This window comes from Loxodonta africana, chromosome 7, assembly GCF_030014295.1.
Source record: "Loxodonta africana isolate mLoxAfr1 chromosome 7, mLoxAfr1.hap2, whole genome shotgun sequence".
NCBI lineage: Eukaryota > Metazoa > Chordata > Mammalia > Proboscidea > Elephantidae > Loxodonta > Loxodonta africana.
This window is the reverse complement of record NC_087348.1, coordinates 14,022,307-14,035,617: the sequence shown is the minus strand read 5'-3', so window position 1 is coordinate 14,035,617 and position 13,311 is coordinate 14,022,307. Positions and strand designations below refer to the sequence as shown.

General features: G+C 52.1%; 1 protein-coding gene across 1 annotated transcript; it reads left to right on the top strand.

Moving 5' to 3' along the window:
- Nucleotides 1–4,625: 4,625 nt before the first annotated feature.
- CCDC86 (coiled-coil domain containing 86) lies at nt 4,626–13,260 on the top strand. The gene is made up of 4 exons (XM_010599135.3): nt 4,626–5,579; nt 10,648–10,777; nt 12,210–12,284; nt 12,444–13,260. The coding sequence occupies exons 1-4, from the start codon at nt 4,705–4,707 to the stop codon at nt 12,561–12,563; spliced, it is 1,200 nt and encodes a 399-aa protein (XP_010597437.2). The 5' UTR covers nt 4,626–4,704; the 3' UTR covers nt 12,564–13,260.
- The last annotated feature ends 51 nt before the right edge of the window (nt 13,261–13,311 follow it).

Here is a 13,311-nt window from a genome sequence, read left to right as displayed (position 1 = left end):
TCTAGAAAAAGACATCACAGTTGGTTGAGGGTCAGCGAAAATGAAGGAAGCCCTCAATAAGATGGATTGACACAGTAGTGGAAACAATGGACTCAAACACATCAACAGTCACAAAGACTGCTCAGGACCTGCCAATGTTTCGTTCTGTTGTATCTAAGGCCGTCATGAGTCAAAGCTGACTCAATGATGGCAACTAACAACAACAAAATGGTAGTAATAACAATACTACCACCTGAATGGATAATTTATTTTATAAGGATCAGCACAAAGCTGGTTCCTATGAGGAGGAGGTTAAAGATGTCCCAAATGCCCAGTTTCTCCAAACCGCTGTACCACTCCATCATCTCCAACATCAACTACTCCCCCGCCCCTCAGTACTCTCTCTCCCATCTTTGGGTTCGGTAATTCACTGCAGTGTCTTACAGAACTCACAAACTGTACTTACAGTTAAGTGGTTTATTAGGGAAACAACAGGATACTACTCAGGATTGGGATCAACTTGGAAGTAACGGGAACATCAAGATAGTTTCTTCTGCCACCAGGCCCTGCTGGGGGCCTTCTCGGGCAAGTGTTACACCTCTCAGCTCCATGGATTGGCAAGACCCAGCGCAGCCATCTCATGCTGATCTCCTGATTCCTGCCATCTCGTGCAGCTCTCTCTCTCTATTTTCCATATTACAGCTCCCTATCTCTGTCTCCGTGTCTCCCTTTAAGCCTAGCGGGATGGCAAAACAGACCAATTCCCTCGTTAGGGTTCCATACGCCTTATTTGCATGGTCCTGCCCCAGAAGGGTGCCATGCACCTTATTTACATTATTAGCAAGCTATCCAATCCCCTTGGTGGGCCACAAGCACCTCATCTGCATAGTCCTACCCAGTCATTTGGTGGGAGTTACGATGACTATGGCTAGAAGGGCCGTAGTAAGTAATTCACTGCACCACACGATCTCATAGGGTTCTTGTGGGAATTAAGTGAGCTTGTAGTGTAGAGCACTTGAAAGAACGCTTTGCTCAATGACTGCTGTTTAGCAGCAGCGGTATACCCTGGAGTTTTCAGACAGTCTGCTTCTGTCTCCTCTGAGACAAGGATTTGAGTGCAAAGAGTCTGTTCAGAAAGATATCCAGCAAGCACATACAAGGGAGGGAGGAAGTGAGAGAGGGAAGGGAAGGAAGCCAATAGAAGGTATATTAGTGACCAGATTGCTTTAGTGGGCCACTGGGGCTCACTCCTGCTGGGATGACTGTAGAGAGCCCCCCTCAACATCATCCCACCCAAAGACAAGGGATCAAGGATGTCTGCAGTAGGAAGCAAACAGAGTGTAAGGGAAACCAAGCCAACCAGTTGCCCTCCAGCTGACTCCAACCAGGGATGGATTACCCAGTAAGCAAAGTACACACAGGCTCACTTGTGCTTACCTACCAATCTGTAGTACACAATTTCACCTGTTTTTCACCACATCTGTGGTAAAAACACAATTAAGCCCGTGCTTACTTGCTTACTGGAAGCCCATGCATATCTTGCTTACTGGTTAATCTGCCCCAATTCCAACTCGCAGCAACCCAATGTGTGCGGACTAGAACTGTACTCATAGGGTTTTCACGGCTGTGACCTTTCAGAAACAGATCACCAGGACTTTCTTCCGCAGTGCCTCTGAGTGGGTTCGAACCGCCAACCTTTGTGTTAGTAGACGAGTTTGCCCCACCCAAGTACTCCTAGTATAAGGAAAGAGGGTCCTAGTAGTGAATGCCACACCAAGCTTCTCTGAAAAATTCCCGAGTCTTCCATGGGCCTCTGTGCAGCATGTATAATGACAAGATGAGCTCAGGTGGGCAACAGAGGGTTCTGGGCCAGAGTGAGTTTGATTAAGCACCTCCAGGCATGATTTGAGGGACACACCACCCTGGCGGGGACCTGAGATTACCCTCTGAAGCATTTTAAGCAGGGCTGGGATCTGATCCAAATTGGCATTTCAGAGCGATCCCTGCAGCAGAGGCAGGAGTCCAGGGAAGAGGGGGAGATGAGAGGCTGGTGGAGTCAGTCCCCTGGGAGCCCTGGTAATGCCTGCTGTGCCTGGCTCTGGGTGTCAGGCCATTCCGGTCTCCAGCCAGGATCAAGGAGGTTAAGGAGCTGATGGAGCTGCTCTTCTGAGAGCTGAGGGCTGGGAGAGACAGGTGAGGAGGTGTCTGAACTTGGGAGCTGAACTGGCCGAAAGCACCCTGCAAGACTTCCTGGGCTCAGGAGCTAGAGGGCCCTGAGCCTCGTGCACAGACCCTCTGAGAGGGGCCAGGGAGGCAGGGACTGCCAACTGACCCGTGGTTACAGCCCAGAGCACAATTGCTTCTGACAACATGAAGGGACAAGGCAGAAGCCCTTAGTGACTTGAGCTGAACTCAGCAGGATGCATTTTGGAGGCTCTATGGGTCCTGCTTAGGGGTGAGAAGCATTAAAGCATTCTCTATCCACTTTTCCACCCTCCAGGAACCTTTGCTTGGGTCTTCCTCCTCCACACTTCTTCCCTGATCAGTAGTCCTCCTACCCTTGACACTCTGGGCCCCCATCTGCTCCAGAGGCAGCAGCGACTCAGTGGGCAAGGCCCGTGCTCAATGTGTGACTGTCTGCCCTGGCATTCCTCCTCTGCCTCCGAGGCTTCTCGACAACTTCCCAAGCCCTGGCATGACCCCTCAGATGTAGAAACAGTGGTTCCAAAAGAAGCCCCTGGAACATGGGACAGAAACCCTGGCATCCCTGGTGGCTGCTCCCAGGTATTTCCAAAAATACCACTGCAGAAGAGCTGGGGTACAGTTGGGCCACTTTCGAGACGTTCTTCCCAAGAAAACGAGTGTCATAAGCAGTGCTGGATTACCTAGTAAGCAAAGTAAACAAGGGTTTACTTGTGCCTACTTACTAATCTATAGTGAACAGTTTCATATTTTTTCACCACATCAAATATTCTGCTCCTAGGTATGGCTGGCTCCCGTCTCTCTCCCAACCTTACAGCACCTCCCTACAGAATCAAAGCCTCTTTTCAAATGTACAATCCCTGATAGCAACAGAGTACCTAGTAAGCAAGGTAAGCACAAGCTTACTTGTGCTTACTTAGTAATCCGTAATGAACAAAGATGTGGTGAAACCATGTTAAATTGTTCACTACAGATTACTAGGTAAGCACAGCTAAGCCTATGCTTACCTGTGCTTACCGGGTAATCCACCCGTTTGCTAGTAAATCAAAGCCCTCTTCTGTGTGTCACACAAAGGGGCACCTGAGAAAAATCTTCACTTGGCAGTGGGGGCACACAGAAAAAAACACTTGCCACTAGTGAGGGCCCCAGTGTAAACTGAGTACATTTACAGGTGATTGCCGAAAAGCAAGTGTGAGCACGGTAGAAAGGCCCAGGTGTCAGATGTACACCCAGGGGCAAAACCAGTCCGTGCAGCTGGCCAAGGGTCCAGGAGAGCCCAGGACAAAGGTACCTCAACTTCATTCATAACTGCTGTGGAAAAGGGAGAGCCATAGATTCTATACTTGAGCAAGGAATCTGAACATGAAGGCAAGGATGTGTGCGAATATCTAACACACAACTTAAGACTTAGAGACTTCCCACCTCCAGGGCCCCCAAACAACGTTCACTCTGAGAGTTAAGCTCAGCGCCCATCGGCCATAAATGAAATTCTAATACATGCTACACCGTGGATGAACCTTGACGACGTTATGCTGCGCAAAGTCAGTCAGTCACAAAAGGGCAAATACTGTATGATCCCACTTACATGAAACATCTAGAATAGCCAAGTGTATAGAGATCAACGTTTATTAGTGGCTACGGGGGCTGCGGGAGGCGGGGTGCGGGGAGGGAGGAGACAAGGCACTGGGGACACTGAGCTTCTTGGGAAAATCCGGAATGGCGATGGCTGAACAATATCATGAACACATTTAATGCCACTGAATTGTGCGTGTAAAGACTGGTGAAATGGCAAATGTTTTGTTACCTACATGTTTACCAAATAAAAAGAAGAAGAAAAAAGAGTACTCCGACCGGATCGTTCTAAAAAAAAAATGCACTAAACTAGCGCAGGATCCGTGTTACAAATGAGAGAACTGAAGCTCAAAGACGGTAGGACCAACCCCCCCCCGCCCCGCGCTGCAGTTTCCATCCAGCTTTGTCTACCGGCACCCCGGGCCTTTTTTCCCAACCTTCTTCTCTCTCGGGGAAACCCTGGTGACATAGTGGTTAAGTGCTACGGTCGCTAACGGAGACGTCGGCAGTTCAAATCCGCCAGGCACTCCGTGGAAACTCTACAGGGCAGTTCTACTCTGTCCTATAGGGTCGCTATGAGTCGGAATCTACTCGTCGGCAGTGGCTTCTCTCTCGGAAATGAGTTCCCCACCGTTTCCCTGCCTGCACGCTCCCCTTTCCCAGGAAGTCTAGCGCGTAACGGTGTCTGCGGAAAAGGCAACCGCTAGTCCCTGGGAAAAGTCGCACACCAAATGGCCCAAGCTGCACTGCGCATGCGCCTGATACAGCCAGCGCTCCCGCCCCGGGCCGTCAGTCCCGCCTCTCCGCCCCTCACCAACATGGCCGCCCAGCTAATAGCCCTTCCTGACCGGCAATGACGTAAGGCTCCTGACGTCATAGGCGGGCGCCGGTAGTGCAAGAGACGGCGGCGGCAGCACGTGGGCTCCGATTTGGAAACTTTCTGGCTGGGTAATGGATACGCCGGTAAGGCGCAGCCGGAGGCTGGGAGGACTAAAGCCTGAATCCCCAGCGAGCCCCTCCTCAGTTTTGCGGGCGCGACGGGCCCTTGTGGAGTTCGAGTCAAACCCAGAGGAAACGAAGGAGCCCGGGTCCCCTCGGAGTCCTCCCAGACAGCCGGGCCTGGGATCCCCTCAACGTCAGCAAGAGACAAGCCCGGGATCACTCAGTCTCCGACAGGATGTAGAACTAGGGTCTCCTCAAAGGCTGCCAGAGCCAGGCCCAGGGTCCCCCCACTGTCAGCAAGACCCAGGCCTGGAGTCACCTCGAAGACAGCCGGAGTCGAGCCCTAAATCCCCCCTACGTCAGCCGAAGCCATGTGAGGAGTCAAAGTTCTCCCAGTGCCAGGGAGAACTGGACCCGGAGTTATCCAAGAGTAAGGAGGAGCCGGGCCCGGGGTCCCCCCAACGTCAGCCAGAGCCTGGGGCGGACGCACCAACACCCTTCCGGAGCCAGACTGGACCCGACTTGGAGTTGGCCCAGAGTAAGGAGGAGCAGGCCCCTGAATCTCCCCGACATCACCTGCAGCCGGGCCTAGGATCACCAGAGCCGTTCCGCGGCCAGCAAGCGACTGGTCCGGAGCCCTCGCAGCCACTACAGGAGCTGACACCTCAGTCACCCGGCTCCCCCCGGGGTCCGCATGATCCCAGTAAGCCGACCCTGGCTGGGGAGACGGTGCCAGGCGGCGTCGGGGCAAAGAAGCGAAGAGGTTCTTCAGCCCAGGCCCCAGCGTCCAAAATGCTGAAGAAGGAGGTGGAGGAGGTTCCGATGATGATCCCGAAGGGGAAGCCCAAGTCAGGGCGGGTGTGGAAGGATCGCTCCAAGAAGAGGTGAAGTGGGCACAGGGTGTGCAGGCTGGGGTCTTCTGTGGTGTTGGGACTCCTCCTTTGCCCCGGTGCAGCCTGGGCTTTAGGAGGAGGAGACAGCCCCAGGGTTGGAGAGAGCTCACATTAGTGGGAGTGTCACACAAACGGGTCGCTATAATCAGAATATTGCGAAATGCTCTGGGATCCTGGGAGGGTGAGGCCATGACCTAGAGGTTATTTCTGTGATGCCTTTCCTCAGGGGCCCTATGGCCCCCTCCTATAGCACCTCATTTGTGTATTCATTCAGAAGGCATTCTCTCTAGTGAGGGAAACAGAAGCAAGAAAACCAGCCATCACTTTATAAAGCTGTGAGGTCTTCACCCGCTGTTGTTTGTTATAGTTATTTGACTTTATGAAAAAAATTACTACAGAACATTGATTATATAGGACCCTGTTACTGTTGTTAGCTGCCATGGAGTTAGTTGCCCAACTCATGGCAAGCTGTGCACAACAGGGCAAAATGCTGCCTGGTCCTGTGCCATCCATATGATTAGGTGCACATCTGACGATGTGATCCGTAGGATTTTCACTGGCTGATTTTTGGAAGTAGGTTCCCAGGCCTTTCTTCCCAGGCTGTCGTAGTCTGAAAGCTCTGCTGCAACCTGTTCAGTATCATGGCAACAGATCAAAGCCTCCACTGACAGTCCTGCCTCATTAATGTAACTGCCAATAATCCCACCTCATTAGCATCATACAGATAGGATTTATAATACATAGGAAAATCACATCAGATGACAAAATTGTAGACATTTACACAATACTGGGAATCGTGGCCTAGTCAAGTTGACAGATATTTGGGGGGGACACAATTCAATCCATGACAACAAGCATGATGTCCTCCAGGGACTGGTCCCTCCTGATAACACGTCCAGAGTACATGAGACAGAGTGCATTGGCCAGGAACCGAACCCAGATCTTCCACATGGGAGGTGAGAATTCTACCACTGTACTAAGCACTTTAGTAGGGATTGGCCAGAATAAGGGCCTTTTAAACAGCAGGAAGAGCATGCATCACATTTAATCTGCAGATCAGCCCCATGAAGCAGGTATTATTATTACCCACCTTTTACATATGAGGAAATGAGGCTTGGGGAGGCTAAAGGAGTGGTAGAAGCAGAACCGAAGCACACATCAAATTCCAAAGCTTGTGTGTGAAACCTCTTTACCCATTCCCTGTAGACCCATCTTGAATTGTACTGAAGCCTCCTTAAGGGCAGCCACAAGGTCTTCTTTGTCTCCTTTTTAACGGCATAGTGAGTGCTCAAAAAGCGCATGTTGAATGAAGGAATGAAGAGGCTTATCTGAAGAAGGAAGAGTTTACACTGCTTGGAACGAGCTCATTTCCCCTGTTAGCTAATGGGAAACACCAGCAGTCAGGAATGCGTTGCTGTGGAACTATGGGGGAAGGAGAGAGTGTTTAAGGAAGAGGCGTTATAATACTTCTTGAGTGCCAGCTGTGCCAAGCTTTCTGCTGGGCTCTTTGCAGACATCATTTGTTGAACTCCCATAATCCTGTTGTTAGGTGCCATCGAGTTGATTCCAACCCATAGCAACCCCTTGTCATAGAGTAGAGCTGCCCCATAGGGTTTTCTTGGCTCTAATCTTTACAGAAGCAGAAGTCTTTCTCCTGCTGACCTTCTGCTGGGTGGGTTTGAACCACCAACATTTCAATTAGCAGCCAAGCACTTTACTATGCCACCAGGGCGCCTTACCCAATCTTTAACCCGAAAGCAAACCTAGTGCTGTCAATTCCAATTCATAGTGACCTGTTGTTAGGTGTCTTCGAGTTGGGTCCGACACACAGTGACCCTGTGAACAACAGAACAAAACACTGCCCAGTCCTGGACCATCCTCACAGTCATTGTTATGCTTGAGCCCATTGTTGCAGCCACTGTGTCAGTCCGTCTCGTTAAAAGTCGTCTTCTTTTTCACTGACCTGTCTATTTTACCAAGTGTCTTAGTTATCTAGTACTGCTGTAACAGAAATACCACAAGTGGATGGCTTCAACAAACAGAAGTTTATTCTTTCGTAGTCGGTAGGCTAGAAGTCCAAATTCAGAGCGGCAGCTCCAAGGGAAGGCTTTCTCTGTCAGCTCTGGGGGAAGGTCCTTGTCATCAGTCTTCCCTGATCAAGGGGTTGCTAGGTGCAGGGAGCCCGGGACCAAAGGACGCACTATTCTCCTGGTTCTTGTTTCTTGGTGATACGAGGTCCCCCTGTCTCTCTGCTCGGTTCTCTCTTTTATATCTCAAAAGAGATTGACTTAAGACACAGCCTAATTGAGTCCTGCCTCATTAATGTAACTGCCAATAATCCCACCTCATTAGCATCATACAGATAGGATTTATAATACATAGGAAAATCACATCAGATGACAAAATTGTAGACATTTACACAATACTGGGAATCATGGCCTAGTCAAGTTGACAGATATTTGGGGGGGACACAATTCAATCCATGACAACAAGCATGATGTCCTCCAGGGACTGGTCCCTCCTGATAACACGTCCAGAGTACATGAAACAGAGTCTCACCATCCTTGCTTCTAAGGAGCTTTCTGGCTGTACTTCTTCCAAGACAGATTTATTCATTTTTCTGGCTGGGCATAGTATATTGAATATTCTTTGCCAGCAACATAATTCAAAGGCATCAATTCTTTTTCAGTCTTCCATATTCATTGTCCAGCTTTCACGTGCATTTATGGGGCAATTGAAAGCACCATGGCTTGAGTCAGGCACACCTTAGTCCTTAAAGTGACACCTTTGCTTTTTAACACTTTAAAGAGGTCTTTTGCAGCACATTCGCCCAATGCAGTACATTGATTTCTCAACCGCAGCTTCCAGGGGTATTGATTGTGGATCCAAGTAAAATGAAATCTTTTACAACTTCAGTATTTTCTCTGTTTATCTTGATGTTGCTTATTGGTCCAGTTGTGAGGATTTTTGTTTTATGTTGAGATGTAATCCATACTGAAGGCTGTGGTCTTTGATCTTCATCAGTAAGTGCTTCACGTCTTTATCACTTTCAGCAAGCAAGGTTGTGTCATCTGCATAACACAGGTTAATGAGTCTTCCACCAATCCTGATGCCCTGTTCTTCTTCATATAGTCCAGCTTCTTGGATTATTGGCTCAGCATATAGATTGAATAGCGACCCTATAGGACAGTGTAGAACTGCCCCCATGGGGTTTCCAAGGTTGTAATCTTTATGGAAGCAGACTGCCACATGTTTCTCCCACAGAGCAGCTGGTGGGTTTGAACAACTGACCTTTCAGTTAGCAGCCGAGTTCTTAACCACTGTACCACCCAGGGCTCCCATAATACATCAGCCATTGCTCGTGAGTGCCTGCGGTACAGGCCCCATGCTGAGTACCTTCCTTACAGTGCCTTTAATTCTCACAACAATCCAGGGAGGAGCCATCAACCCCATGTTAAACCAGCGGCCTTTGCATCGGTTCCGACTCATAGCAACCCCATGTGACATAGTAGAACTGCCCCCATAGGGTTTGCTAGACTAAAATCTTTAGGAAAGCAGATCACTACATCTTTCTCCCATGCAACCATTAGTAGGTTATCATCGGGCCCTTGGGGATGGGGAGAATGCTCCGTGGGGAGCTTGCTGGGGTCAAAGAGGCAGACAGAGCTGTAGGGAAGGGCAGAACCAGGCTGGGGTCAAGGGTTGGGCTCTGTGTGCCTGCCTCCAGCCAGATTCCCAGGCCCAGAGCACGAAGTGGAGAAGGCGGCTCAGAAGGGAGTATTGACCCTTCCCAGTGGGTGGCAGTGGGTGCTACCCAGCCTGTACCAAGGCATCCAGAGGCCGGGGCAGGGCCAGCAGACTCGCTGGGGCAGTCAGGGCTCCACGGAATGGGCGTGGATGAACAGGAGCTCTTTTGGAAGTCATGAAATTGGTGGGAGGAGTGGAAAGGCCACTAGGAGGGGATCTGCTGAAGAGACCTGGGGGTTTAAACAGGAGAAAATAAGTCCTGTGGGACACCCAAACAAGCTCGTCCAGGTGAGAATAGAAAGAACATAGACCAGTAGGTAGAGGCCACCAAGAGACAGTGTTTTTATTTTATTATGGAAATGTTCAAACATACAGAAAAGGAGAGAAAATTGAGTGAACGCCCATATTCCCATCGGAGTCTCTGGGTAGCACTAACGGTTAAGCACTCAGCTACTAACCGAAAGGCTGGCAGTTCAAACCCACCAAAGGCACCTCAGAAGAAAGGCCTGGCAGTCTGCTTCTGAAGGGTCACAGCCATGAAAACCCTATGGAGCAGTTCTACTCTGCACACGTGGGGTTGCCAGGAGTCGGAGTCAACTGGACGACAACTGACGACAGCAAGAGCTTCATCTTGGCCCTCAGCATCCCCCCCCCCGCCAGAGTATTTTAATACACATCTTAAAAATATCATTTTACTGATAAAATGCTTATCAGGCCCGTGTGGTGTGCATCTTAATAGAAACAATCTCATTTCTTCTATACCTACATGCTGGTATCACTCTTAAGGAATTCAAGAATTCGTTGCTAGCCCTAATGCCCACTGTATTTTCACATCTCCCCAGCTGGGGAAACAGATTCTCAGTCCTTGGGGAGAGCTCCGAGCATCCCTGCTATTCTATAGGGAGTGAGTGCCCCGTCTCCAGAGGCATTCACGCACAGGGCAGACTCCACTTGCAGAAGCAGCAGAGCTTTGCAGGAGAGGCTGGGGGGTTTGGGCTCACAGACACAGGTTCAAGTCCTGACTGCCACCTGGGGACAAGGTGACCTTGGGCAAGGTATTTAACCTTGGTTTGCTCCTCTGTAAATGTCAAGAACAAGAGTATCCACCTCAGGCACAAAAACAGTTGAGAAATGGTAGGGGTGTATCCCGCCCAAGTTTCTGCAGCCCCTGGAGCATCAGGGTTGACTGCCAGGTAAGCAGGCAGTTCGGGAAGGTGGTTCTCACTGGGTTCTGGAGAGGAAGACTCAGGCCAGAGCTCAGAGGGGCAAGCGTTTCCACAGACCCTGTGAGCAGCCCGCTCTTCCCCTCCAGGTTCTCCCAGATGGTTCAGGACAAGCCTCTGCGTACATCCTGGCAGCGGAAGATGAAGGAGCGGCAGGAGAGGAAGCTGGCTAAGGACTTTGCCCGGCACCTGGAGGAGGAGAAGGAGAGGCGCCGGCAGGTGAGGGGCCAGCTCTGGGGGGCCGAGGCTGGAGCTCCAGGGGCTGAGCTGATGCCTGCTGAAACAAGGGGAAGGGGGGCTCAGAGATGTGCCCAAGAGGAGCCTGGCTTGGTCAAGAGCCATTCTTCTACCTGAGGGCCCGTAGGGCACCTGGCCAGAAGCAGAAATGCAATCTGAGAGCATGGGGGTAGGGATGCCCGGTGAGGTAGCCTGGGCCTGAGGAGGCCCAGGGACAGGGAGGAGGCCTGGGAGTGGAGACTGGGGATGTGTCCGCCAGGTGCTGGCACCAGAGTGGGGATGCCCAGGAAGAAGCCCTGGCAGTCCTCGCAGGGGATGGGAGCTGTCTGTGAGACAGGGATCGAGGTCCCTTTCCTTAGCACCTGCTCGGGCAGGAAGGCGTACAGATTGGAAAGATGCATCCCCAGTATTGTTGCTGTCATTCTCCAAGAAGCACAGACATCAGCAAAGTGACAGCCCCACACCTTCCACCGACTATCACCAACTCCTATCCCAGGGCCAAGAATGCCCCTTAGAGTTTCACACCCAGCATCTTCAGTCTTCACGCAGCCCCTGTCAAGGGCCGCAGCCTCACCCACATGGGCCAGGGACTGGTGGGAGAGAAGGCAATGCCCTGCAGGCCGCCTGCAGAGAGCAACCAGTGGCAGTGGTGGTGATCAAGGTCTGCCTCCCGGGACCTCAGCCAGTGACCCTAGGACCACAGGGGGAGTGCAGGATCAGGGGTCAGACACCTCGTCCCTGGCCTCACCACTGGCACTCCATCATTCGTCCCTCCTTCAAGTCACCCTGCTTGGCCTGTGGCCGAGGCTATATGGACGGGGTGACCGCCACTGTATTCTGAGGCCTTATCTCACTTCCTGTGTGGCCCTGCACCCTCTTGAGCAAGATGGAGCCTTCTTCTCATCGTCCTTCCCAGAGGTGCTCTGCCCAGCCCCCTACCCAGAACTTCCCCTGATCCAGGGGCCCAGGTCTCACTTCTCCTTCCTCCCCAGGGGCCTAGGCCACCCCTGCTGCCCTGGGTTGCCAATGCCAAGAGGCCCCTGACCATGTGGCACCCTGGAGGAGGGGTCGTGGGGCCACAGGCTGGGTGCACATGGGTTTCCAGGTGGGAAGCCCCCATTTCCTAGCCCATCCAGTCCTGTCCTGAGCTGCCTGCCCAAGAGCCCACCTGCTAGGTGGGGTCAGGAACTTTCCACCGTGGTGAGCCCTGGTGCTGGCTCTCCCCAGAGGTTCCAGGGCCTCTCCCCTTCCCAGGCCTCCACCCACATGGCCAGGAAGAGCCTGGAGCCAGGAGAGAAGGGTCTTTCCCCTCCCCTTCTGGGAATTCCAGTAGCTGTCATTGCTCTGGGGTCTGAGAGACCAAGGCTCCCAAGCTCAACTCTCCTTCCTGTCCTTCCCTGTGTGTCCTGCTCAGGAGAAAAAGCAGCGCCGGGCCGAGAACCTGAGGCGCCGCCTGGAGAATGAGCGGAGGGCAGAGGTTGTCCAAGTGGTGAGTCCTTCCCCCTCCCCGCACTGGGGGCCAGAACCACAGCCAGGCCGGACAGTGCGGTCAGGATATGCCCATCCCCACCCTTGCAGTGCAGTCCCAGGCTCTGCAGGGTGGTCTCCCCTTCCCTACACTAACGTCCTCCCCTCACACCACCCCCAGATCCGAAACCCCGCCAAGCTCAAGCGGGCAAAGAAGAAGCAGCTACGCACCATTGAGAAGCGGGACACCCTGGTCCTGCTGCAGAAGCAGCCACCCCAGCGGGCAGCAGCCAAGAACTGACCACAGAACAGCCTGAGACCTTCCGTGGCCACCCACCGTGTGAGATACAGCCCCCGCCTCAGGCCACTGGTCAGACACCTCTGCTGAGCCTGGCACAGCAACTCTGCAGCTCCAAAATAGGCACCCCACCCCAGATGGGGCTCCTGAGCCTTTGGGGCCTTGTGGACAGGTTTTAGGGGGATAGAGGCCCAGAAAGGGCCTGGTAGAGACTGATGGGGGAAAGAGGTTCAGCTCCCCGTCTTCCTTCTGGTCCTTCTCCAATGTCTTCAAACCAAGAACAGTGAATTCTCCTGGCTTATCACCAAGGTGGTGACCAAGGGTGACTCCCCCAAATGTGTTTGTCCTATTCCTCCCGCCCCAGCTTCCCAAGGGCTGCTTTGGGTACCTCTGCATCCCACTGACCCTGTCAGCCAGCAAGCTCAACACCTCCCCCCTGTCACCTTCAACACTGAAAGTTTAAAATGGGGAGACTGCAGGGAGCAGGGTTTCACTGTAGGACCTTCTTTCCTGTGTCAGGGTCCACAGCAGCCCCCCAGATCCGATTAACTCATGCCTGTCCATCTACAACAAAATTACCGATTGCCCACTGTGAGCAGGCAGAATTCTAGATACGGGGAGTCGGACAAAAGTCCCCACCCTCAAGGCGCTTTCATTCTGACAGAGGAAAACAGATAATAAACGAGGAAAGTATGTCGTATGTCAGGTGGTGAAAGTGCTGTGCAGTAAGGAAAGTTGGTCAGGGCTGGAG

Coding starts and splice junctions, on each gene's coding strand:
- CCDC86 (XM_010599135.3), top strand. CDS start 4,705: ATGGATACGCCGGTAAGGCGCAGCCGGAGGCTGGGAGGACTAAAGCCT. Junction 10,778..12,209: donor AGAAGGAGAGGCGCCGGCAG/GTGAGGGGCCAG, acceptor TGTCCTGCTCAG/GAGAAAAAGCAGCGCCGGGC. Junction 12,285..12,443: donor GGGCAGAGGTTGTCCAAGTG/GTGAGTCCTTCC, acceptor CACCACCCCCAG/ATCCGAAACCCCGCCAAGCT.